The 24,346-nt window shown below is 43.5% G+C and overlaps 1 protein-coding gene across 1 annotated transcript in view; it reads right to left on the bottom strand.

The window, feature by feature from the left end:
* The window catches only part of CLSTN2 (calsyntenin 2), a 1,222,812-nt gene that overhangs the window by 683,399 nt on the left and 515,067 nt on the right, over positions 1 to 24,346 (bottom strand). The window contains exon 2 of the mRNA XM_077488275.1: positions 13,284 to 13,406. Coding sequence (XP_077344401.1) covers positions 13,284 to 13,406 — 123 coding nt within the window. The remainder of the gene's footprint in view (positions 1 to 13,283; positions 13,407 to 24,346) is intronic.

Below are 24,346 nucleotides of genomic sequence, written 5' to 3'. Positions count from 1 at the left end.
GCACACATTGACCCAAACACTAAACACAATATAAATGCCAACACCTCCTTCTCATGGGCCCCTAATTCTACCCTATCCTACCTAGGTATTCAACTGGTTACTCCCACCTCTTGCTTGCTCTCCCTTAACCTTTCACATCTCATTTCCAAACTCCAAAAAATGACGCAGGATCTCCAACATGTGCAAGCCTCCTGGGCTGGTAGCATTGCCTTATCCAAAATGTACCTTCTACCACACGTGCTGTACACATTCAGGACTACCCCATTACCTTTCTGCAATCCTACCTCAACAAACTACAAGCCATTATAACCACCTTCATTTGGAATGGGAAACATCCCAGGATCAAAAGAGCCATAATGTTCACACCCACATCAGCTGGTGGAATGGGAGCCCCAAACATAAAAGCATACTTCAAAGCAATCATTGTAGATCAAGCAAGAATATGGTGGAAAACTGACTCGCAACACACCTGGCTACAGGTATAAAGAACAGTCTTATCTTCCTGTTCAAAGTTGCACCTCAGTGCCTTGCTTCTTAGTCACCATGAAACACACACCTACCTTAGTACTATCAATGTAATCATCAAAATGCGGAGAGCAACTCCCCAGGAAATCAAGGTATCCTGCACAGATCACTATCCTTCTTCCCCTTAGCAGCTTTAACAACCTTCATGCCTGACATCTCATTTTCAAACTGGATCACTGCTGGTCTTTAAAACATTGGGAACTTATACCATGACTCCATACTACTTACATTCCAACAACTACAAGCCAATTACAATATTGCTTCCAAAGACTTCTTTAAATACCTCAGACTCCACTCAGCGCTCTCCCAGATACAACGGTCAAATGACCCCTTCTTTCGGCACCCTCTAAAGTTCTATAACGCAGAAATCCAAAATCAAAAGGGTATCTCCTTCATCTGCAAACTCCTTACTGTCCCACGGATCCAACACAAACCTCTGCAATGCTTCATTGGGAGCGTCTCCTCAACCGCACCTATTCACCCCAACAATGGTACCAAGCCATTGGTAAAGGCGAGTTTAGGAGAGTTTAGCATTTTTTCCTGCCTCTAATCCAAGTCCTCAGTATGCTAACGTTTCCCTTGACAATCCTGACAAACAGAAAAACAAATGTTTAGCGTGTGAATCATGGCTGCTCTCTAAGGAGAAGAAGAAATGGACACATGACAGCACAATTGGCTCAGATAGATTGTAAGTTCTTATACTGATGCAACAACATGTAGTGGTGGAAGCTGAAATCCACTCTGTAGGGAACCAAGGTTTCACATATTTTTGTGTGACTCAGATTTGACTGTAGTGATGTAAAAACAAGGAGTGGAAACCACCAAAAATGCTGTATCTCAGTAACTGTTAGACCCCTTTCGAGTGCTTTTCAGGCATTTTAGAGCTAAAAATAGCACCTGTAAAGTGCCTGAAAAGCACCTCTCATGCCTCTTCAGCCTGAGTGCTTTCACACTGGGGGGGTGCGCTTGCGGGATTTGAAAAAAAGTCCTGCAAACAGCATCTTTCCGGAGGTTCGCAGTACACAGTGTTCCTTAACCCACCCTGCCCATTGGAATGCATGGGCAGCGCTTCTAAAGTGCTTGAAATTGATTTGGAAGCGCCGCAACAAGGGTGGTTTAGACTCTTTCTTTGGCTGCTAGCAGGGGTTAAAAGCGTCCCACTAGCGGCCCGCCAATGGACCAGCCACCTCAGTGAGAAAGTACCCTAAGGGACAAATTGACCACAAAAGCATCCAGCACAGAGATGTTTTTATAAAATTACAGTTAAGGGGACATTTAATATACATACTGTATATAATTTTAAAAAAGTGATAAAAAAAATGGCTGGTACATTTACATTGTTTCTATTTAACAGGAACTGTTAACTCATGGTTTACTTATCAAGTTATATATATTACATAATATGTAACTACCATACATATGTAAGAAGGAAAATTACAGAACTGACCTCCTTATTTCTATTGTAAATCTACCAAGATGAAAAAATATATTATATTGGTAAATTAATCTATTTAGCAAAACTTCACTATATTCCTAAGGCCATGAACAAATAACCACCTGTATCATGAGCATGTACTTGAGTTGTTTCTTAGTGATCAGAATTCACATGAGTATCCTCTTGTATGAGACTAATCAATGACTTGATATGATCTGCTTCTTAATATGTAGAGCCCAAGTTGCTTTTCAGACTTGTTAAATAAACTGATACTATCTTGAGGTTGAAAGGTAATTACTTGGAGATTAGATTCTACTCTTTATTTTACTGAAAAGATTTGAAACAGCTATTTGTCAGTTAAGCTGGAAAACATCATAGTGATTCTCACGCATTACAAGTGGCCACTACAAGATATATATATATAATTTTGTGTGGCCACCATTACTTTACAAGACTGCCTTAACACTCTTGGGCATGGAGTTCACCAGAGCTTCAGAGGTTGCCACTGGAGTCCTCTTCCACTCCTCCATGGAGACATCATGGATCTGGTGGATGTTAGAGGCCTTCCATTTCCTCCACCTTCCATTTGAGGATGCCCCACAGATGCTCAATAGGGTTTAGGTCTGGAAACCTGCTTGGCCAGTCCATCAATTTTTCCCTCAGCTTCTTTAGCAAGGCAGTTGTTATCTTGGAGGTGTGTTTGGGGTCATTATCATGTTGGAATACTGCCTTGCAGCCCAGTCTCCAAAGTGAGGAGATCATGCTCTGCTTCAGTAGGTCACAGTACATGTTGGCATTCATGGTTCCCTCAATGAACTGTAGCTTCCCAGTTCCGGAAGCACTCATGCAGCCCCAGACCATGACACTAGGCAAGACCCACTTGTCTTTGTACTCCTCACCTGGTTGCCACCACATACACTTGACACAATTAAACCAAATACGTTTATCTCAGTCTCATCAGACCACAGGACATGGTTCCAGTAATCCATGTCCTTGATCATTTAAAATGACTGCGCTGTCCCAAATACTCTGTGATATGAATTGTGATTTGTGATAAAAAATGTAAATAAAAATAGAAAAGAAGCTGTGACTTCCTGCAAGATATACACATCAATCAACAATTTCCAATTTCAAGTCGTGCTAAATTTCCATAAAGTGAATCCATGCTGTTAATAAAAATAATTCAACCTTTCTAAAGTGAATATCATGAGATGAATCAAATTGCACTTTGTAAACAGTCCACTCTTATTGATAGTAGATCTCCACTGTGAAAACAACACACCAGGAATGGTGATAAGAGAAAAGATCTGCCTTCCACCTCCACACACACTGCCACTTACCGACCCTGTTGATCTCTTATTATAGGAGATCTCCTATAATATTTCAAAATATAAAAAAAAAAAAAAACTGGCTTTACGTACCTTTTAACTCTCATTCTGAGTGTGCTAGACCAAACTAATAGCATGAATATTAAACAGTGCTGTGAAAGGTTTTCCAACAGCCATCTACATATATTATTTTAACTATCAGTTTGTTTTAATGCCCTGTACACATATTCGGACATTCCGACCTCAAAATCCATCTGATTTTTTCCAACTGCTTTTGGCCGAAATTCGTGTTGCATACACCCGGTCGGACAATATTGTCAGAAAATCTGATCATTCTGAATGTGCTGACATTCGTTGCGTATGATGGGACTAGGTAGAGGCCAGTAGCCAATAGCTTTAGTCTCGTAATTTATTCTGAGCATGCATGGCACTTTGTCCGTCGGAATTCTCTAAAACCGATCAGAAAAAGTCCAATCGGATTTTGTTGTCGGAAAATTGTAGATCCAGCTCTCAAACTTTTTCTGTCTGAATTTCCAATGGAAAAAGTCCGATAGAGCCCACACACGATTGGATTTTCCGACAACATAATCCGATCGGACAATTTCCGTAGGAATTTCCGACCCCGTGTACAGGTCATAAGAGTTACCATAAATACTGTATGAATATTAGAGTTAAAATAACTTTATTCATTTTCACTTTATTTTAACACAGACCAATAAGGGCTGCTGGTCGTTAAGAAGTCGGCACCAGCCAGTGCTCTAATAAACAGTGACTCATTTTTGCACTGTTCATTCAGCTGTTAGCTGGGGATCTCTGGCTGACAAGTGAATGTAAACTAAGGCGCTTTAAAAAACAAACAAAAAAAAAGTGTGGTGTTCCCCCCACAATGCATATCAGACCCTTCAGGTTTGGTATGGATTTTAAGGGGGCCCCATGCCCAGTACCGGTTAGACATGTCCTTATTTGATCAATGACATCACCAAGTGACCCTGCCTCTTTGTTTACTTTCCCAGGAGGGAATAAAAAAATGTCCCTATTTGGTCAATGATGTTACTGGGTGACACTGCCCTTTGTTTACTTCAGCAGTGGGGGAAAGCAGTGTGTCATTTGGCAAAAGGCAAGCAACAGGAATGGTTGGGTGCAAGTTTTTTTTCTGTGGGGGTCAGTGACTGTCATTCATTATGAATGATGTGGATCTACATTGGATGACATGATCCACTGGATGACATGATTAATGATGGCTGTACATCGAGGGATTTAAAAAAATATATAATAATTAAAGCGGTTTGGTACCTAAAAATGAAACTTCATCTTATTAAAATCACCAGATTGAATACTTACCTAAAAGAACCCTGAAAAAAAAAAATATTCTTTACCTTTTATTTCAGATGTTTCTGCTGACTTCCGGGTTGTCCTCCCGTGGGAGTAGGCGTGGTTATCGTCCTCGCAATGGTCCCTGGGAAATTTCTAAGCTATTTCCCAAGAATCCATGGGGGGACAATGAAATTGCGAAATCTCGCGAGATTTCGTTAGGACGCCGGTCACGTGACGAGGGCGTGTCCGAATTTGCCATTTTTAAAGTGGGCCGGCAGCTGTATCTGCCATTACCACTATTGCACACTGAGCATGTGCGAGATGGAGCGGAGCATGCTGGGAGCCGAGCGTCATCGATACACAGGAAGTAAATGCCTGTGGGCTTCAGACGCCCACACTTAAAATGGAAAACGCCAGAGCACTTTTTTAAAAGTCATCCCGAGGAAAAGAATCGTCGCGCCGGGGGTCAAAAAAACGCCGGACGTGGATGCTAAGCGAAGGTAGCAGTCGCCCACCTGTAACACAGGTAAGAAAAAAAAAAAAAGAGCGGAATCCCGCTTTAAGGACTTGTCAAAATCTTCTGTGTTTTTATTTCTAGGGCAAATGCATTATTTTTGTGAATTCTATGTACCACTTACTCATTCATCTGGAGGGGGGTGGTATCTGGACTCCTCCATAATGTCAAAGAAGGCTCCCAGATTCCAATAAACCCCCCACTTGCAGATCCCCAAAACCAACCAGCCAGGGTTGTGGGGAAGAGGCCCTTGTCCTCAATACCATGTACCCCCTCCCCATGTTGATGAGAGCATGTGGCCTGGTATGGTTAAGGAGGGGAGGGTGTAAGCTTGTCCCCCACCTTTCCTGGCCTGCTGGGCTGCATGCTCAGATAAAGGTCTGGTATGGATTCTATTTGGACCTCATACCAATTTATTTTTATTTTTGGCATGGGGTCCCCCTTAAATTCATACCAGAACCGAAGGGCTCCCAAAAAAAAGGAATTGACAAAAAATTGTGGTGGATATACATGCTGTTAAAATGTAACTTGTAAGTGAAAGGAAAATCATCAGTTGAGGGGTTTCTAAGAGGTTTGCACATCTCTGAAAAATATGCACACCCATCATGAATGGCTTGATTAGACAACAATCATCTTTGGTCTATGAACATACTTGGATTGGATATGAAATTCATCCCCTCCACCGCCCAGCATAAGTCCTCTCCCCTCCCAAAGTGGCCCCTAGCACAGATTTTCACCCCCTGATTCAAAAAGATGCTGGTACAGGGGACGATCATGGCACCTGTGACCTACATTTGGGGTGTTGTTAAGTTAACATTAATACACACTGCAGAACACAACTGCAGTGCATTTTTGAATGTGGTGCGGGAAACGAGCATGGAACACAAGTTTCCCACAGCCTGTTATAGTGCAGATTTGCAGGATTTTGTTCATATATGGGGAAGGTCCCACTAAAACTAGGACGGTTGGGGAGTATGGATTTATTTAGAAGGAAAAGGGATTTATGTTTTTAGGGTCTGTACTGGGAGGGGGGATTTGTGATAGAACTGGGGAGCGGACATGTGCTGGTGGGGGGGATCTTTGGGGGAAAGAGGATTTGTGCTGGGAAAGCTGGGTGGAGAGGATTTGACTCAGGATGGGGGGGGGGGGGGGTTGTGCTAGAAGGGAGGACTTGGGGGAGAGGATTTGTGCTAGACGTGGGGAGAGGATTTTTGCTGGAGAGGGGTTTAGGGATGGGGGGCAGGATTTGTCCTGGAGGGTTTTGAAGAGGGCAAGAAGGGTTTGTGCAGGGATTGAGGGATGGGGTGGCTTTGTGTTAGGAGATTTGGGGTTGGAGTATTTGTGCAATTGTGCTGGGAGGGAGGATCTGGGGCTGGAAGAAGATCTGTGGGTGATTAGGGAGAGATAAGATTTACACTAGGAGCTGGAGAATCTGCGTTAGGGTGGGGTGGGAGGAATTCATAGAGAAAAACTGTTCCTTAGGGCAAGAAACCTAGTGAGCTGAGATAGTGACAGAAAAGTGAGGACAGCTTTTACAAAGAAATTGTTTGTTTATTTGAGCTCAAAAACATACCAAACAATGACATAAAATACATAAAAGACAATCATCCAGATGCCAAGTATACTGGCCCACATAGCATCACCATGGCAAGAGCCATAGTAGAAATTCAGTCAAGGTAGTGCTAGCATGTGTCAGCCCTTTCGAGGCTCGAGCTGGGGAGGGCGGAGAAGAAGGTTAGGGGTGCAGTCAGCCAGTTGGTGGATGTAAGGCAAAATATATGCGGGAACAATGAATTCCATCAGCCAGGTAGAGAGCTAGTTCATTGGTATATTGTGTGCCACTGGCGCAAAACAAATTCCATTTTTTTCTGTATTATATAATGTAGGCTATGCTGCAGCTAATATTCCTTGTGCAAAATGCCATGCTTTAATAGTTTAAAAGGTCATATAAAAGATTTACACTCACATGTATATGTGCCTTAGACAAGCATTGAGTCTCTCCAGCTTTCCAGTATTAGCAAGTAATGGCTGTTTGTGAAAAAATATAAACTAAATATATAAACTTGCGCTAAATGGTGTAAAAAATAAAATAAAATAAAAATGCAGCTGCTACACACAAAGTGCTAATCACTTGAAAAACATAAAGAATTAAATATAACACTCGCAAACACAATGAAAAAATATCACAATGTATATTAAACCAAACAAAAAAGTGACAAAAAGTGCTCCAATCCGAAGGTACTGTAAGCAGTGTAAAAGGATTTTGAAATATTCGGGTGTACAACACCCCCTCATGTGTCCCCACTCACCGGATTGAGACGACCCCCAGCTTTTCAGTCTCGTGGGTCACTTAACCTCCCTGGCGGTATCCCCGAGCATGACTCGGGGTTGATTTTCTGTGCCAGGAGCGGTAACCCCGAGTCACGCTCGGGGTGACATTGCAGAGCTGCCAGTGGAGACCTTACCTTCTCCTGGTGATCCAGCAATGTCCTCCGCTGTCCTCTGCTGTGATCACCGGCGCGATCGCCACAAGATCACCAGCATCTGACTTCTAGGTTCCGTTCCCTGCAACCAATGGGAGTGGAAATGGGCGGGAATTTCAAAACTGAAACATAAACACAAACACATAAAAAGAGGTGATACACTGTAATCTGAGAGGATTACACTGTATCATCTCAGATCTGACTGATTAATGTACAGTGTCCCTTGCCTCCAATTTTTCCCAATAAAATATTTATAACATGGCATCAAAAAAGCACCACTTTGCTACAAAATCGCCTTTGGACAAGTTGAGTGACAGCGACACCGACACGGAGTTGCTCGCAGAACTGAGCGATAGCGAGTCGTGGGGAGACTTGTCGCCTGACACTGACACTGATCTGGCAAGTGACAGCGGTGATGATCCTGCACCTGACCTCAGCGATGTGCGCACTTGGTGCCCTATTGACTGTGATACAGACCAGGTAGCGCCCCCAAGATTCCCCTTCACTGGATCACCTGGGATGAAGGTAGATGTTGAGCGTGACAACCCTCTGGCATACCTGCAATTATTCCTCACTGAAGAGGTAATTGAAAAACTGTCACAGAGACAAATCGCTACCAAGAGCAGCAATCTGCTACGCTGCATGCCAGGTTTTCCCGAAGCAGAAAGTGGGAACCGGTGACCAAAGCATCTGGCAGTTTCTGGGACTCATCATTCTTCAGGGGTTGGTAGGGAAACCACTCCAGAAATGGTACTGGACCACCAATAAATTACTGGCCACTCCGTTTTTGGCACTGTGATGTCAGAATACCGGTTTTCCCTCATCATGAAGTATTTCCACTTCATGAACAATGAAGAGTTTGATGAGGCCACGCATCCTGCGCCCAAACTAAAAAAAATCTGGGAGGTATGCCAAATTATCAGGACCAATTTCCAGCGGACCTACGTGGCAGAAAGGGACCTCAGCGTGGATGAAAGTTTGATGGCCTACAAGGGACGCCTAAGCTGTATACAGTTTATTGCATCCAAAAAAGCGTGGTTTGGCATCAAATCATACATGCTCTGTGAATCAGCTACTGGGTACATCTGGAATTTGGTCGTTTACACCGGTAAAGGCACGAAGTTCAGCCCCAGGTACAGCGGCCATGGGATGGCCACATCATCTGTCCTTACACTGCTGGATCTATTGCTGAACCAGGGATATTGTGTGACTATGGACAATTTCTACACATCTCCGGAACTGTTTTAGGTTTTGCTACAAAACAAAGGCGATGCATAGGTACCATTACGCCTAACCAATGTGACATGCCATCTATGTTTTCCAAGAAAAAACGAGATGATGGCAATGCGTCGGCGAGTCAAGAAGGATGTGTGTCTCATGAGTACGGTGCACAATACCTCCACTGCCATGGTCCACACAAAAGGTGGGAAAGATGTGTTGAAGCCGCAAGTCGTGATAGACTATAATTGCACTATAGGAGGTGTTGAGAGAGCTGATCAGGCAATGACATTTTATCCAGCTGTGCGCAAACACCAAAAAAAAAATATAAAAAGATTCTCCGGTATCTTCTGGAACAATGACTTTGGAATTCATATATTCTGTACAGAGCAAAGAGTGACAAGCCTCTTGTTTATTATTCTGACTTTATCTGGAAGGTGGCTGAGCAGATTTTTGTCAAACACCAGACGCCATCATAGCTGTGAACAGACCTGGACGACGTGCTGTTGGCGTTGCCAAGCCAGAACAGGTCGTCACTTTATGGACTACATACCGCCAACCGCAGAAAAAAAAAAGACAGCACCTACCAGGATGTGCATGGTTTGCTGTTCAAAGAGACATAGCAATGGAAAGAAAGTCTGAAAAGAAAGCAGGTTCCATTGTCCGGATTGTGACGTCGGACTGTGTGCTGTACCTTGTTTCAAAATTTATCACACTCAGGATGTTTATTGAATTTTCTTTGTTTGACAAATTAAATTATTTTGTATTACATTATTGAATAAAATTATATTATTTATTAGATTATAATTCATGATTTTGTGTTTCAAACTTTATCACATCTGGGATGTCTGCTAGAGTCTTGTTTGGTCAGGTTTAAGTAAGTAATTACTAAGAATTGCAGGCCTATAATACATAACAACAAATTTCCATGCAAAAAATTGCATCGCTTTTGGTACTAAATTCCTGACATAATCATACCGCCAGGGAGGTTAAAGCTTTGTAATGGTATCCAGGAATGGTGGATGTGGTATCAGATCTTGAAATCCGAAGTTTCTTTAAAGCCGCGTACACACGGGCGGACTGTATGGCCAACTTAGTCCGTCAGACAATCCGACGGACAGTCCGTCCTACTTTCGAATGAACGGACTTGACCACACACGGATGAACAACAGTCCGTCGAAAGCTTGCGCGATGACGTGTACATCACGTACGACGGGACTAGAAATAGGAAGTCCAATACACAGCAATGCAACCTTTGGCCGTGTAAATCCTTTCTGAGCATGCGCCATACTTAGTCCGTCGAACTAGCCTACTCACGAGCGGATTGTCCGCTGAAACCAAAGTTGGACGGACAATATTACGGAAATTCCGAAATACTTAGTCCGCCAGACTGCACGCTGAAAAAGTCCGCTGAAGCCCACACACGAGCGGACTGTCCGCTGAAATGTGTTTCGACGGACTAAGTTGGCCAGACAGTCCGCCCGTGTGTACGCGGCTTTAGAAGTTTCTCAACAGGACAAAACAGTTACCCAAAAGTGAAGAAAAAATGGAACTGATAGTGAAGTACCATTAAAAGGAATTTATTTGCACAGGGGAATGGGTACTTACAAAAAATACGATCAAACAGGCTTAAAATATAAATCCGAACATGTGAAAAGATCGTTCCTGGCGTGCGTTTTAACGGGACCAGAAGTGACGTCAGTAATACCAGAAGTTGCGTCAAGGTTTTGCCCTCCCACAGGGCATCATCAAAGGTCCTTTGATGACGCCCTAGACCCCAGCAGTTGACGCTATGTATCATAAACCCGACACAGACTTCAGCACTCTCCAGCCCCTGTGTTCTGCATAACACACTCCTGCACCATGTACACAATACTGTACATCATATACTTCTTTCCAAAGTGTTCAGTGACTCAACAGTTGCTGGTTATTATACAGTCCTTGAATGTTTTAATGATGTAGACTCAGACAAAGCAATCAAAACATATTTCATAGGTACAAGGAAGCCTATTTTTTTTAACCATGCCATCAAGTCCCTTCCACTGTTAAGAGTTTGGCCACACTCACACTATGCATTGCAGGTCAATTTCTCCTTCAAGTGTCCCTCATTCTGAAGTTGAAAAGTTGGGCAGTATGTATGAATACATTTTTTTCTTTAAATCTGGCAGGATTTAGCTCCATATAATCTCATTTGAAAAAAAAAAACTACCCTCAGAAAGACATTAATGTGGTATGGTATGAAAGTCCTCCTCAATATGTTTAAAGACATTATTGGTTTATTAATGCACATGTGCATTAATCACTTTTATATCTACAACATCCCTTTCCAGCAGATGGTAGGTTAAAGGGCAATAGTTAAAAGTTGAATATTTTAAATCCTTATTCTCAGAAAACAGCTTTCCTTTTCTTTCGATCCATTACACATATAACTACCAATCCCAAACTAATGTATCCTGAAGTCCATTACCATAACCCATCTGCATTAGTGCCCTGGTCGTGCAGGCGGGATGAAACAGGTGTCACATAATGCCATTTTATGAGATTAACAGCTGCTGGGTGTTTCTGCAGAGAGCTTCCAAATGTGCTGAGTATTGAACACGTTCTTGTAATATGAAGGCTGTCAGAGTGTTAGGGAGAGTGGTAAAATTGTGTATACACCATTACAACCTTGATAGGACATCTGCCCTGTGCACGATGAAGATATTTCTGCAACCTACAAAGCCATGTGCTGTAAGAGTGACAATGTGAGGCATGTCAACATGTTTGCTGAACCTCATCTAGAAGTGGTGTCAAATAGACATGTTATTATTGAATAATGTACAGGAATCCTAGAAGTTCAGCCCTGTAAATAAATTCAGAGTACAATCCTTTGAACACATCTACGGTATATGATGCCACGTGGCCACAATGGTCAAAGTGTGACTGAGTGAGTGAGATCACATAACCAAGGGCACAGATGTTCATGAAATAAACTGAATCTTCTTATGTAGTTATCTGCATATGATATGTGATGGGACCCTGCCCTAGAGTGGAGCTAAACTGTTTAAAAAAAAAAACGAAATGTGAGTAGACATGCTCTTTTTTCAGTAAAACAAATTTACCTACCCGTTCGCAATCTTCCTTAGAATGTACATTCATAGCATTCTGGAATGAACTCCTCTGTACATGCACGGGAGTTACAAATTGCAGATCCCTGCTGCCTCGTGTGGAAGGAGGGGACGAGCACCGCTGGATTACACACAGCTGCAATCTCCAGTGTATTCAGCGCTCAGTCACACACAGTCCTGCCCCCCTGGCCTGGCATTGGACCACTGTTCTGTCCATGATATGAGCCAGGCGGGACTGTGAGTGACTGAGTGCCGGATACACAGGAGATTGTGGATCTGTGTCATCCAGCACTGGCGCGGCTGCAATCATCGGAAAAGGCGAGCCTGCAGATGTGTACTAAACAGGCTGCAATGATGGGCATGGTAGAGGCTGCAAATGGGCACTAAACAGGCTGCAGTAATTAGCACATTAAAGCCTGCAGGTGGACACTAAACAGGCTGCAATGGTGGGCATGTTAGAGGCTGCAGATGGGCATGTTAGAGGCTGCAGATGGGCACTAAACAGGCTGCAATAATGGGCATATTAGAGGCTGCAGATGGGCATAGATCAGGCTGCATTGATGGGCACTGGTGAGTCTGCAGAGCACTGACCCTTACTTTAAAATTTAAGCTTTTTTTCTGAAACTTCCCTCTTAAAGTTAAGGTGCATGTTATACGCCGTTAAATATGGTATTTATTTGTTTCAGACAATCATTGAGGATTTTGGTTGAGTTCGATGTGATGAAGAAAGACAATAAATATTTGGTGCAAACTTCTAGAGCGGTCTTACCTTCTGAGCTTTTGCCTGCTAAGGATGCCACTTTAAAGCAGGGTCTTTCTTGGGCCTTGGCCCTGCCTAGTTCCTATGCTGTAGGCCTAAGAAATATAAACTGCCCAAAAGATAGCTGCCGATTGGAGCATCTTATCTCTATACTGAAAAGAGAGCTTAGAACAGGCTGCTTCAAGTAGAAATTGCATAGAGATCTCAGTGTTCAACATTTTTGGTTACCTGTCATTGACTAAATAGGGTCAGCAGCCTAACATTCACTCAAGGAACAAAGGAGACCACTTGACCTTTAACAACAAACTGGATTGAAATTAGGGAAATTAGGAATAATAATGGAAAACATTGTTACTGACAAAAAAAGCAACCCAGCAATCTCCTAGGAGAAAAATCCTCACAAATTGTACAGGTATATTTATCTATATAACTCTTCTGTTCAAAATGTATCCATGAGAACATGCATAATTCCATTAATGAAACAAATAGAAAAAAATTTAATAACACCTCAGCTATAAACAGCGCATCATAAATCCCAAAAGTTTGACACCAAACACAGTGTCAACACAGAAACAACACATAATTGTGCATCGTCCTACCTGCAAATGGAACTGGGGCATCTTTGTCCAGTGCGACGAGAGGCGGATCCAATATAACTGTATCATTGTTCTCGGTGATAACTCCATGATATGAGGTCTCAATCCAAGGTTTGTGCTTGTTTACTGAAATATAAAAAGAAGATCTCTCGTTAAAATGCTTTACTTTAGAATACATTCATGTCAGTAATCTATAGTTACTGCAACTAATGCACAGTACAATATATTGTCAAGTTAGTAAGAACAAAACAGCTCATGAGCACCTGTCTGGGACAAACAAATTTAACAGATGTTGTTCATACAACATAATTCAATATGGATGAATTTAGCTATTAAATTGGTTCTAAAGTTACAATGGTTTTTATCTTAATGCATTCCATTTAGCACTTGCTTTGTGCCCCCTCCATCCTCAAACACTTGTCAGTCAACTCCTGTGAAATGGGAGCTGAGCACAGGGCTAAACCATGCTGTTTGTGTCCATGGACACACACAACCTGGCTCAGGAGAGCGCCCACACATGTGCCCAGATAGCACACAACTTGCTATGGGGGCATACACAGAACAGAAGGAGCAGAATGTGTTGGCAGGGGAGTCCAGAAGAGAAGACAAGGGGCTGCTCTGTGAAATAACATTGCACAGATTAGGTAAGTATATCATATTTATTATTTTAATTGGCACTTTAATGCTAAATGACACTGGAGACTGCCTGTAATTAATATTTTTTTGCCCCTTCACTCTCTATGGTACCCAAACAATCTTCAGCATTCAATCTTCAGCTCTGGTTTGATATGTCAGATCAAACCACAGTGCTCTGCAGGGAACCAAGCATTCAACACACCCATAAATATACTGGATGCTAAAAATACTTCAACCTTTGTAGCCAGGGAAGATCAGAGACATAGTTGTCAGAACAGGTAGCTTATTCATTCTTTTCTATACAGGGAGACCTTGGTTTTATGTTTTTTTTTTTCTATTGACAGAATCATTTTCAGCAATTTTTATTTATTTTATTCAGTTCAATTTGTCATATAATTTGATCACAATTTATTTAAATGCTTAGAAAAAAAACTCTTTCCATGAAAATGTTTTATGATATTTAAAAAATAATAATTTTAGCGACATAGGGGGAAAAGATGCTATTTTGCTATTAGGGTATCAACAGGTTGAAATTAATATTTTGCTCCATGCAATAATAAAAACCATCTCTCTTTTTAAGTAAAACCTTCCCACAAGTGACTCTTTCAAAAAGGAAGAATGAAAGATGCCATTGCTGGTCTCTTTTTGAAAATGTTAGTTGCCTGGCTGCCTGACTTAAGTACTTTGGATTCACAGGTCCAAAGCAGGAATGCTTAAAGGAGTGTCAGAAATATGTCAAACCTCCTTATTTCTCTTCAAATTACTATACTACAACTATACTATTATAGTTCTGATCTTGGGACATAAATTGCTTAGGAGCTACAGGTGTCACCTGTCTGTCTGTATTGTAAAGCAAATGTGTGTAAATTACAAGATTTGGCTGTTCAGATTTACAAAGTATTTGTCATTTAAAAATAATAAATATATATTTATTTAAACTGAATTTAGCTGTTTTCCTGGAGTTTCAGTTAAACTATTAATAGTATCACCAAATAATTAATAACTGTTTAAATAATAAACACTGATTAATATTTAATAATAATTAATATCCATTTAGTATTAACCTCCATTACTATTTTATGTGCATTCCATGTCATATGAAGTCCTAATTGGACAATCTTGTGGAGTTTATGTATTTATTTATGAGTGGATAGCACTTTCACCTAGCAGCAAAAAGAGTCACTGGTTCAAATCCCAACCTGTGCCTGCGTGGGTTTCTTCCCATACTCCAAAGACATGTTGGTAGGTTAATTAGATCCTCTCTAAATTGGTCCTAGTATGAATGTGAGTTAGGGACCTTAGTTTGTAAGCCTTGAGGGTAGGGACTGATGTGAATGTACAATATATATACAGGCATACCCCACTTTTAACAACACAATTGGCTTCATTTACTAAAGCTGGAAAGTGCAAAATCAGGCTCCCTTCTGCATATAAATCAATGAGCTTCCAGGTTTTATTACCAAAGCTTAATTGAACAAGCTGAGGTTAGAAGCTCATTGGTTTCTATGCAGAAGGGAGCCTGATTTTGCACTTTTCAGCTTTAGTAAATAAACCCCATTGCATACTTAAAAGTTGGGTATGCCTGTATAAAGCACTGTGTAAACTGTCAGCGCTATATACAGTAAGTACCTGAAATAGATAAAGACAATTTATTTATTTGCTATCAAGCTCATACATTTATTGTACAGAGTTGAAATTCAATTTCATTGTCCCTATTAAATTTGGCTCTATATAAAAAAATTTTCAACTGGTACATTTTTAAAGTGTAGCTCCAGTCAAAAAAACTATTTTTAAGCTTTTTGGAAAACATAGGGAAGGGTTATCACCCCTGTATAATTTGTTTTGTCGTCCATCTTTTTTCATCTCACTTGCTGCTGTCTCCTTGCGTTTGCAAGTAGGAGATGTTTGTAAGTTGGATGTTTGAAAGTAGGGGCCTGCCCTATATGCTCTGCAGAAATGGCGGAACAAGGTGTTGGTTTTGCCACAACATTGTAAGCCCTGAAAGTGACTCTTGGTGGGCGCTGGAGCGCCCTGCTGTGAACGATTATATCAAGAATTGTAATTACATGCCATTGTTGAACAGTGGTAGAAAAATTGACCTTTGGTGGTTGTGGTGCTGTTGCCACAACACTATAAGTCCTCACCGTTACTCTGGGTGGGCACAGGAAGGGGCCCTCCTGTGAAATATTATATCAAGAATTGTAATTACATGTCCCTGTTAACCACTTCCCACCCGGCCAATGCACATATACGGCCGGGTGGGAGCCGTCTACTCCTGATAGGACGTTCAGGAACGTCCATCAGGAGGAGCGGGACCGCGCGCGCGCGTGCCCGCGCAGCGGCGCGATCCCGATGCGCCCGTGTCACCGGGACACGGCGCATCTCAGATCAGCAGGAGGGCTCTGTGATTGGCCCTCCTGATCACATGATGGCCGTGTCCAATCACGGCCGTCATGTGATGTAAACAAACAGCCGGTTGCTAGGCAATCGGCTCCTCCTCTCCTCACACAGAAGTCATTGCTGAGGAGAGGAGAGCAGATTGCTGCAGCCGGCTGATGATCAGTGAGTATGAGCTGTTTTTTACAGCTTTTTACTCACTGATCTTCAGTCTAGTGTAAACACACAACACACCACACAGTGTAAACACAGTCCCCACATATGTCCCCATAACACACATGTCCCCAAAACATACATGTCCCCAAAAAATAAAAACACATGTCCCTAATAATAAAAACATGTCCCCCACATATGTCCCACTAAAATCACTTGTCCCAATGATTATGTGCACACATATGTACGTGATCACCTGCACACATATGTACATGATCATTTGCGTACATATGTCCGTGATCACACAAACCAATTATTATACACTTAACGGAATTTTTTTTACCAAAAACATGTAGCAGAATACATTTTGGCTTAAATTTATGACAAAATTAGATTTTATTGGATTTCTTTTAAAATAGAAAAAAGAAAATATAGTTTTTTTTCCAGATTTCCGTTTTTTGCGCTTATATCGCAAAAAATAAAAAACGGAGTCGTGAATAAATACCACCAAAATAAATCTCTATTTGTGCGAACAAAATGATAAAAATTTCATTTGGGTACAGTGTAGCATGACCGCGCAATTGTCACTGAAAGCGCTAGAGCGATGAAAGCTGAAAATTGGGCTGGGAAGGAAGGGGGCGAAAGTGCCCTGTATTGTAGTGGTTAAACAGGGGCAGAAAAATTTGGCCTTAGGCACTGCTGCTGGTGCCACCACACTGCAACCTCTTCCATATACTCTAGTTTTTTTGCTGGAATTAGCCCTGCTGCAAAGCATTGCATCAAAAATTGTAATTAAACGTCCCTGTTAAACAGGGGCAGAAAAATTGGGCCTTAGGCACTGGTGCTGGTGCCACCACACTGCAACCTCTGCCATATACTCTAGTTTTATTGCAGGAATTAGCCCTGCTGCAAAGCATTGCATCAAAAATTGTAATTAAACGTCCCTGTTAAACAGGGGCAGAAAAATTGGGCCTTAAGCACTGGTGCTGGTGCCACCACACTGCAACCTCTGCCATATACTCTAGTTTTATTGCAGGAATTAGCCCTGCTGCAAAGCATTGCATCAAAAATTGTAATTAAACGCCCCTGTTAAACAGGGGCAGAAAAATTGGGCCTTAGGCACTGGTGCTGGTGCCACCACACTGCAACCTCTGCCATATACTCTAGTTTTATTGCAGGAATTAGCCCTGCTGCAAAGCATTGCATCAAAAATTGTAATTAAACGCCCCTGTTAAACAGGGGCAGAAAAATTGGGCCTTAGGCACTGGTGCTGGTGCCACCACACTGCAACCTCTGCCATATACTCTAGTTTTATTGCAGGAATTAGCCCTGCTGCAAAGCATTGCATCAAAAATTGTAATTAAATGCCCCTGTTAAACAGGGGCAGAAAAATTGGGCCTTAGGCACTGGTGCTGGTGCCACCACACTGCAACCTCTGCCATATACTCTAGTTTTATTGCAGGAATTAGCCCTGCTGCAAAGCATTGCATCAAAAATTGTAATTAAACGCCCCTGTTAAACAGGGGCAGAAAAATTGGGCCTTAGGCACTGGTGCTGGTGCCACCACACTGCAACCTCTGCCATATACTCTAGTTTTATTGCAGGAATTAGCCCTGCTGCAAAGCATTGCATCAAAAATTGTAATTAAACGCCCCTGTTAAACAGGGGCAGAAAAATTGGGCTGCTGGCATCACCCAGAACCAAAAATGTTCTTCCAAGATATCAGCGGAGGAGGAAGAGGATAGACAATCAACATAACAGGACAGTCACTCAGCATCAGCATAGGCAGTCTTGAAGGGATGTGGTATTTCCAAAAAAATTATTCGGTTACATCAGCTTCAGGTGCTTGGTAGCTGTGGGTGATCCAAGACTGATTCATCTTGATGAAGGTCAGTCGATCAACTGATTCGGTGGACAGGCGCACCCTGTGATCGGTAACAAAGCCACCAGCAGCACTGAAGGTGCGTTCCGAAAGAACGCTGGATGCAGGACAGGCCAGTAGCTCAATTGCATACTGTGCAAGCTCTGGCCAGTGATCCATCCTCAAGACCCAGTAAGCCAGAGGATTTTCGGTGGGAAAGGTGTCCAAGTCTGACCTTGCCCCTAGGTATTCCTGCACCATGTAAATCAGACGCTGGCGATGGGTGCTGGAACCAATCATACCTTGGGGCTGCGGACTAAAAAATTGTCTGAAAGCATCAGTCAGACGGCCACCTTCTCCACCGCTCCTTCTGACCGATGCCTCAGCAACACGTTGTCCAGGACCAGGAGTTTGTAACCTCCCAGTCTCTGGGAACGCGTTGCACAGACCTTTCTGCAAGGCCTCCCGGAGAAGTCTCATCCTCTGCTCCCTCTGCGATGGCAAGATAAGGTCGGCAACCTTACCCTTGTACCGTGGATCAAGGAGAGTGGCCAGCCAGTAATGGTCCCTCTCCTTGATCCGAAGAATACGAGGATCCTTCCGCAGGCTTTGCAGAATCAGGGAGGCCATGCAGCGTAGGTTAGCTGAGGTATTCGGTCCGGAGTCCTCTGGGTCACTAAGGACAACATGATCCGCAGCTACCTCCTCCCAGCCACGTACAAGTCCACGTGTTTTTTGGGACTGTAAATCATCCCTACAAGACTGCTGCTGCTGCTGCTGATGCTGAGTGCCAGCCTCCACCTCCATGCTGACACAATCATCCTCCTCCTCCTCTTCCTCCTCCTCATCCTCTTCCTGTGTGATGGGTGGCACAGCAGGAACACTGTCTGGATAAAGGAGGCCTTGAGAGGCAAGGAAGTCCTCCTCTTCCTGCCTCTGTTCTGCCTCAAGTGCCCTGTCCATTATTCCATGCAGCGTATGCTCCAAGAGGTGGACAAGAGGTACAGTGTCACTGATGCATGCACTGTCACTGCTCACCATCCTTGTGGCCTCCTCAAACGGTGACAGGACAGTGCATGCATCCCTGATCATGCCCCACTGGCGTGGTGAGAAAAAACCAAGCTCCCCTGACCCTGTCCTGGTGCCATAGTCGCTCATGTACTCATTGATGGCCCTCTGCTGCGTGTGCAGCCGCTGCAGCATGGCCAATGTTGAGTTCTATCTGGTGGGCATGTCACATATAAGGCGGTTCTTGGGCAGGTTCAACTCCTTCTGGAGCTCAGCCAGCCGAGCACAGGCATTTAATGATCGGCGGAAATGCACACAGACTTTCCTGGCCTGCTTCAGGACATCCTGTAAGCCGGGGTACCTGCCCGGAAGGGGGCCGAGTCTACCAACTGAAAAGGCAGCAGTTGAAGTGCTAGCAATTTAGCCAAGCTAGCATTCAACCGCTGGGCATGTGGATGGCTGGGAGTAAACTTCTTCCGCCGAACCAGCAGCTGGGGCAGGGACATTTGCCTGTTATAATCGGACGTGGGTGTACCACTAGCAGAGTTCCCGGAAGCACTTGGCTGTGACACACCTAATTCTACACCTTCATTCCTCTCAGAGCAGGTTTCAGAGAGGACTGAAGGTCTAGTGGGGTTGGAGATGCCAGCTGATGAGGAGCAAGGAGAGGTCCGCTTTGTTCTTTGGTGTGGGTCTTTGATGTACGCTTGCCAACGAGCTGCATGGCAGGTCAACATATGTCTGGTCAAGCATGTGGTGCCCAAGCGGCTGATGTTTTGGCCACGTGAGATACGCTTGAGACATATGTTGCAAATAGCAGCGGTGCGATCTGATGCACTCGTCTCAAAAAAGGCCCACACCAAAGAACTTTTAGAATAACGTGCAGAGGCAGCGCTCTGCACAGGCGGAGCTCTGCGGTGTGATTCAGTGGGTGTGCTGCCCCTAAGCTGGCCCCCGGAGGGCATCCTGCCTCGTTGGACATGTGCCTCCTCCTCCTCCTCCTCCTCCCTCCTTCCAGGCACCCACGTGGAGTCAGTGCCCTCATCATCCCCTCCCTCTTCATCGCTGTAGCAAACCTGGCAGTATGCTGCAGCTTGTGGAACATGACTGCCAGATTGCTGTCCTTCTTGAGCATCCCCTCTCTCTGCGCTTACGCTACTGCCTTCCTCTAGCTGAGTGTCATCATCAGAGCCCACCAAACACTGGGCATCCTCCTGGAGCATGTACCCAACACTGTGCTCAAAGAGTTCAGGAGACTCCTCAGGAGGACGTGGTGGGTCTAGGGAAGGAGTCACTGATGATGACATTGAGAGGGGTGAAGACGGTGCGTTGGCAGCTGCTTTGCTACTACCCTGAGACTGGGTGAGAGAGGATGAGGAGGATGAAGAGGGCTTGGTCATCCACTCTACCAAGTCGTTGGCATGTTGCGTTGCGGTTCAACATGTCCAGCTGCCGAAAAGAAGGACAAGCATGTCCCATCGCCACGTGCTGATGACAATGCACCGCGTCTACGACCAGCACTGTTGTCTCTAGACACAGAGCCTGCTTGCCCTCTTTTATCGGCTCGCGCCTGTCTGCCTCTCCTTGCTGGCCTTCCAGACATGGTAATGGCCTGAAGGGAGTTGGGTAAAACAGCAGTTGGGTAGTTTATATTGTGCTGGAGGCACACAACACACACTAACTCCTGCAGATGCCTTTTTTATAGAACAGCAGAGATAAAGGGGTATATACAGATGTATACTGTGCTGTGCTGGAGGCACACACAACTTCCAATAACTCCTGCAGATGGCAATTGGGCTCAAATAGAGAACAGCTATGTAGGTGGATTATAGCGGTATGTACTGGGTACAGAGCATGCAGACAGCACGCACTATCTCCTAACACTACTGACTGCAAGCTCTATTATTAAAGATAGATCACTAGCTATATAGGTGAGGTGAATATCGCGGTGTATACTGCGGTCAGGGCATGCAGACAATAACCAGAAAACATCAGAGATAAAGGGGTATATACAGATGTATACTGTGCTGTGCTGGAGGCACACACAACTTCCAATAACTCCTGCAGATGGCAATTGGGCTCAAATAGAGAACAGCTATGTAGGTGGATTATTGCGGTATGTACTGGGTACAGAGCACGCAGACAGCACGCACTATCTCCTAACACTACTGACTTCAAGCTCTATTATTAAAGATAGATCACTAGCTATATAGGTGAGGTGAATATAGTGGTGTATACTGCGGTCAGGGCACAGACAATAACCACTACACAAGAGCAAGATAGGAAATCAGCCAAAAACGATCGGTGTGTACCTGTGTTGAAGGTACACAGAACACCCACTGCTTCAGATGCCAACACACTACACGAGGCCGCCTCAATGGCGGCCTTATATAGTGTGGGGCGTGCACTACACAGCCTGAGCTATGATTGGCCACAGGCATCCTGCCTGTGGCCAATCATGGCTCTCCTCGCTGCTGGCGCTGCGATTGGCCAAGCATGCGGGGTCACAGTGCATGCTTGGACAATCATGAGCCAGCAATGCACTGCGCCATCGCAGTGCATTGTGGGCCGTGAGCGGCACACAAATTTTGACGCGAACGGACCAAGTGTTCGGATTTCGCCGAACGGACGAACAGCCAATGTTCGAGTCGAACATGCGTTCGACTCGAACACGAAGCTCATCCCTAGTTATGGGTTGTCATTGTGGTTAGCATTATCACAGACAGGAACTCCTCCATGGAGTTCCTGCTGCTCCTACTGCAGTTCTGCATAACATCAGTTATCTGAAGAATCCATCATCAAATTGGGCTATAGAAATCCTGCCATCAGTGATATGACTCCTACCCAAGACTGAAAATCAAGTTTTAGCAGATGCGGGTTACTTTTCCATTTAGGTATACTTCACAGATGAAGAATTTACAGGGCTGCACTTTCAGTTCTAAAACAGCTGGTGAGCCAAATATAGCAGAATCCTTCACTAGATACATTTGACATCAATTATTTTTTTACATAATTATCAGTGAATATTATTAAACCTCTATTACACCCTAACTGGATCATCTTGTTTGTTCAGCACGTATTTACAGTTATTTTAAAGAACAGCTGTGTTTGAAGGAAACCTATACTAGGAGAACTACAAAAGGCTGCCATTGTTGACTTTTACCTAAAAATGCTAGTTCCCTGTCTGTCTCTGGGCTTAGTATAATATCTGAGTCACTGAACTGAAACAAGCATGCAATCAGTGAAGTTCACGTAAAGTCCTGACCTGCAGACTTGTTCTAGGTCAGTGACTACCTTCCAAACAACGTAAAAGCCAGACAACTAGCATTTTCCAAAGGCCAATTCAACAATAGGTTTCATTTAAAGTACAGTTAAAGTGGAGTTCCAACCAAAAGTGGAAGTTCTGCTTACCCCCCCCCCCCCCCTCCGCTGCCACATTTGGCACCTTTTTGTGGGGGAAGGGAACGGATACCTGTCAAACCAGGTATCCGCTCCCACTTCTGTGTAAGATCACGGTATTGTTGTGTGGCGATCTACAAAACATCCAACCCCTCCGCCTTCCCTCCACCTTTCCCTTCCCTTTCTGGGAGATAAACTGGTCCCAGAAGACAGCGGGACCATTCAGAGAGAGGAGTGTGACTCCTGTATATGCAGTAGGAAACAGGCTGTGAAGCCACAAGGCTTCACCTTCTGTTTTCCTTAGTAAGGATGCCTTATGGACGGGTCAACTTTAGGTGCCGACATTGCAGGCTTCCTGGACAGGTAAGTGTCCTTATAGTAAAAGTCGGCAGCTACAGTATTTGTAGCTGCTGATTTTTATTTTTTTTTCTTATTTCACTCAGGCTTGAACAACGCTTTATAATATTAGTATGGTCACATGTACTACATCTTTGGGACTACAGGTTGTATGATGCTTTGGTCATCTTATGGCTTGCGCATGCGTACCTCATCTTTGTCAATGTCTTTGTTAATACATTCAACAAGTAACAACAGTAGTGGACTAGCAGTGTGAACTGCAGTTTCTGCAAACATGGGGGCTGCATGTGTTGGTGTGCTCTGCATGGCATATACATGTGCATTACTGAATTGAAGCACACTGAGGTAGGTGACAACACTGTGTCTTCAGGCAGCCCTTGCAAGTCAGCATTGTCACCTATAACATAAAGTGAGTTTGGAGAAGAAATTAACATACACCTTTTTGCCAGACCATTCATTTTGATGGGAATGAAATGAACATAGACCTTGTTGCCAGACCATTCATTTCAAAAACGTTATTCCCATTAGATTAGAGGTGTATTTATTGTATGTTATTGTATGTTATGCATAATATATTCCTGCAAAAGCCTCCCTTGTGTAGATCAGTGTTTCTCAACCTTTTTCAGTCAAGGCACTCTTTAAAATTATGCACAATCTTAAGGGCACCATTCTAAAATGTAAAAAATAAAACTAATAGTTTTACATAACGCAGTGGCATCCACATATGGTATCTCACAAAAGTGAGTACACCCCTCACATTTTTGTAAATATTTTATTATATCTTTTCATGTGACAATACTGAATAAGTGATATATAACAGTGTAAATTTGCTGTCCACTCAAAATAACTCAACAAATAACCAATAATGTCTAAACCGCTGACAACAAAAGTGAGTACACCTCTAAGTGAAAATGTCCAAATTAACAATTTTCCCTCCCCGGTGCCGTGTAACTCGTTAGTGTTACACGGTCTCAGGTGTAAATGGGGAGCAGGTATGTTCAGTTTGGTGTTATGGCAAAGAACTCTCTGAGGATCTGAAAAAAAGAATTGTTGCTCTACATAAAGATGGCCTAGGCTATAAGAAGATTGTCAAGACCCTGAAACTGAGCTGCAGCACGGTGTCCAAGACCATACAGCAGTTTAACAGGACAGGTTCCTCTCAAAACAGGCCTCGCCATGGTCGACCAAAGAAGTTAAGTGCACGTGCTCAGCATCATATCCAGAAGTTGTCTTTGGGAGATAAACATATGAGTGC

Source organism: Lithobates pipiens, unplaced genomic scaffold (genome assembly GCF_037356315.1).
Source record: "Lithobates pipiens isolate NorthernLeopardFrog02 unplaced genomic scaffold, aLitPip1_a1.2 Scaffold_18, whole genome shotgun sequence".
In the NCBI taxonomy this organism is placed as follows: domain Eukaryota; kingdom Metazoa; phylum Chordata; class Amphibia; order Anura; family Ranidae; genus Lithobates; species Lithobates pipiens.
Note: the sequence above shows the minus strand (reverse complement) of the source record. Positions and strands in the feature narration are given on the sequence as shown.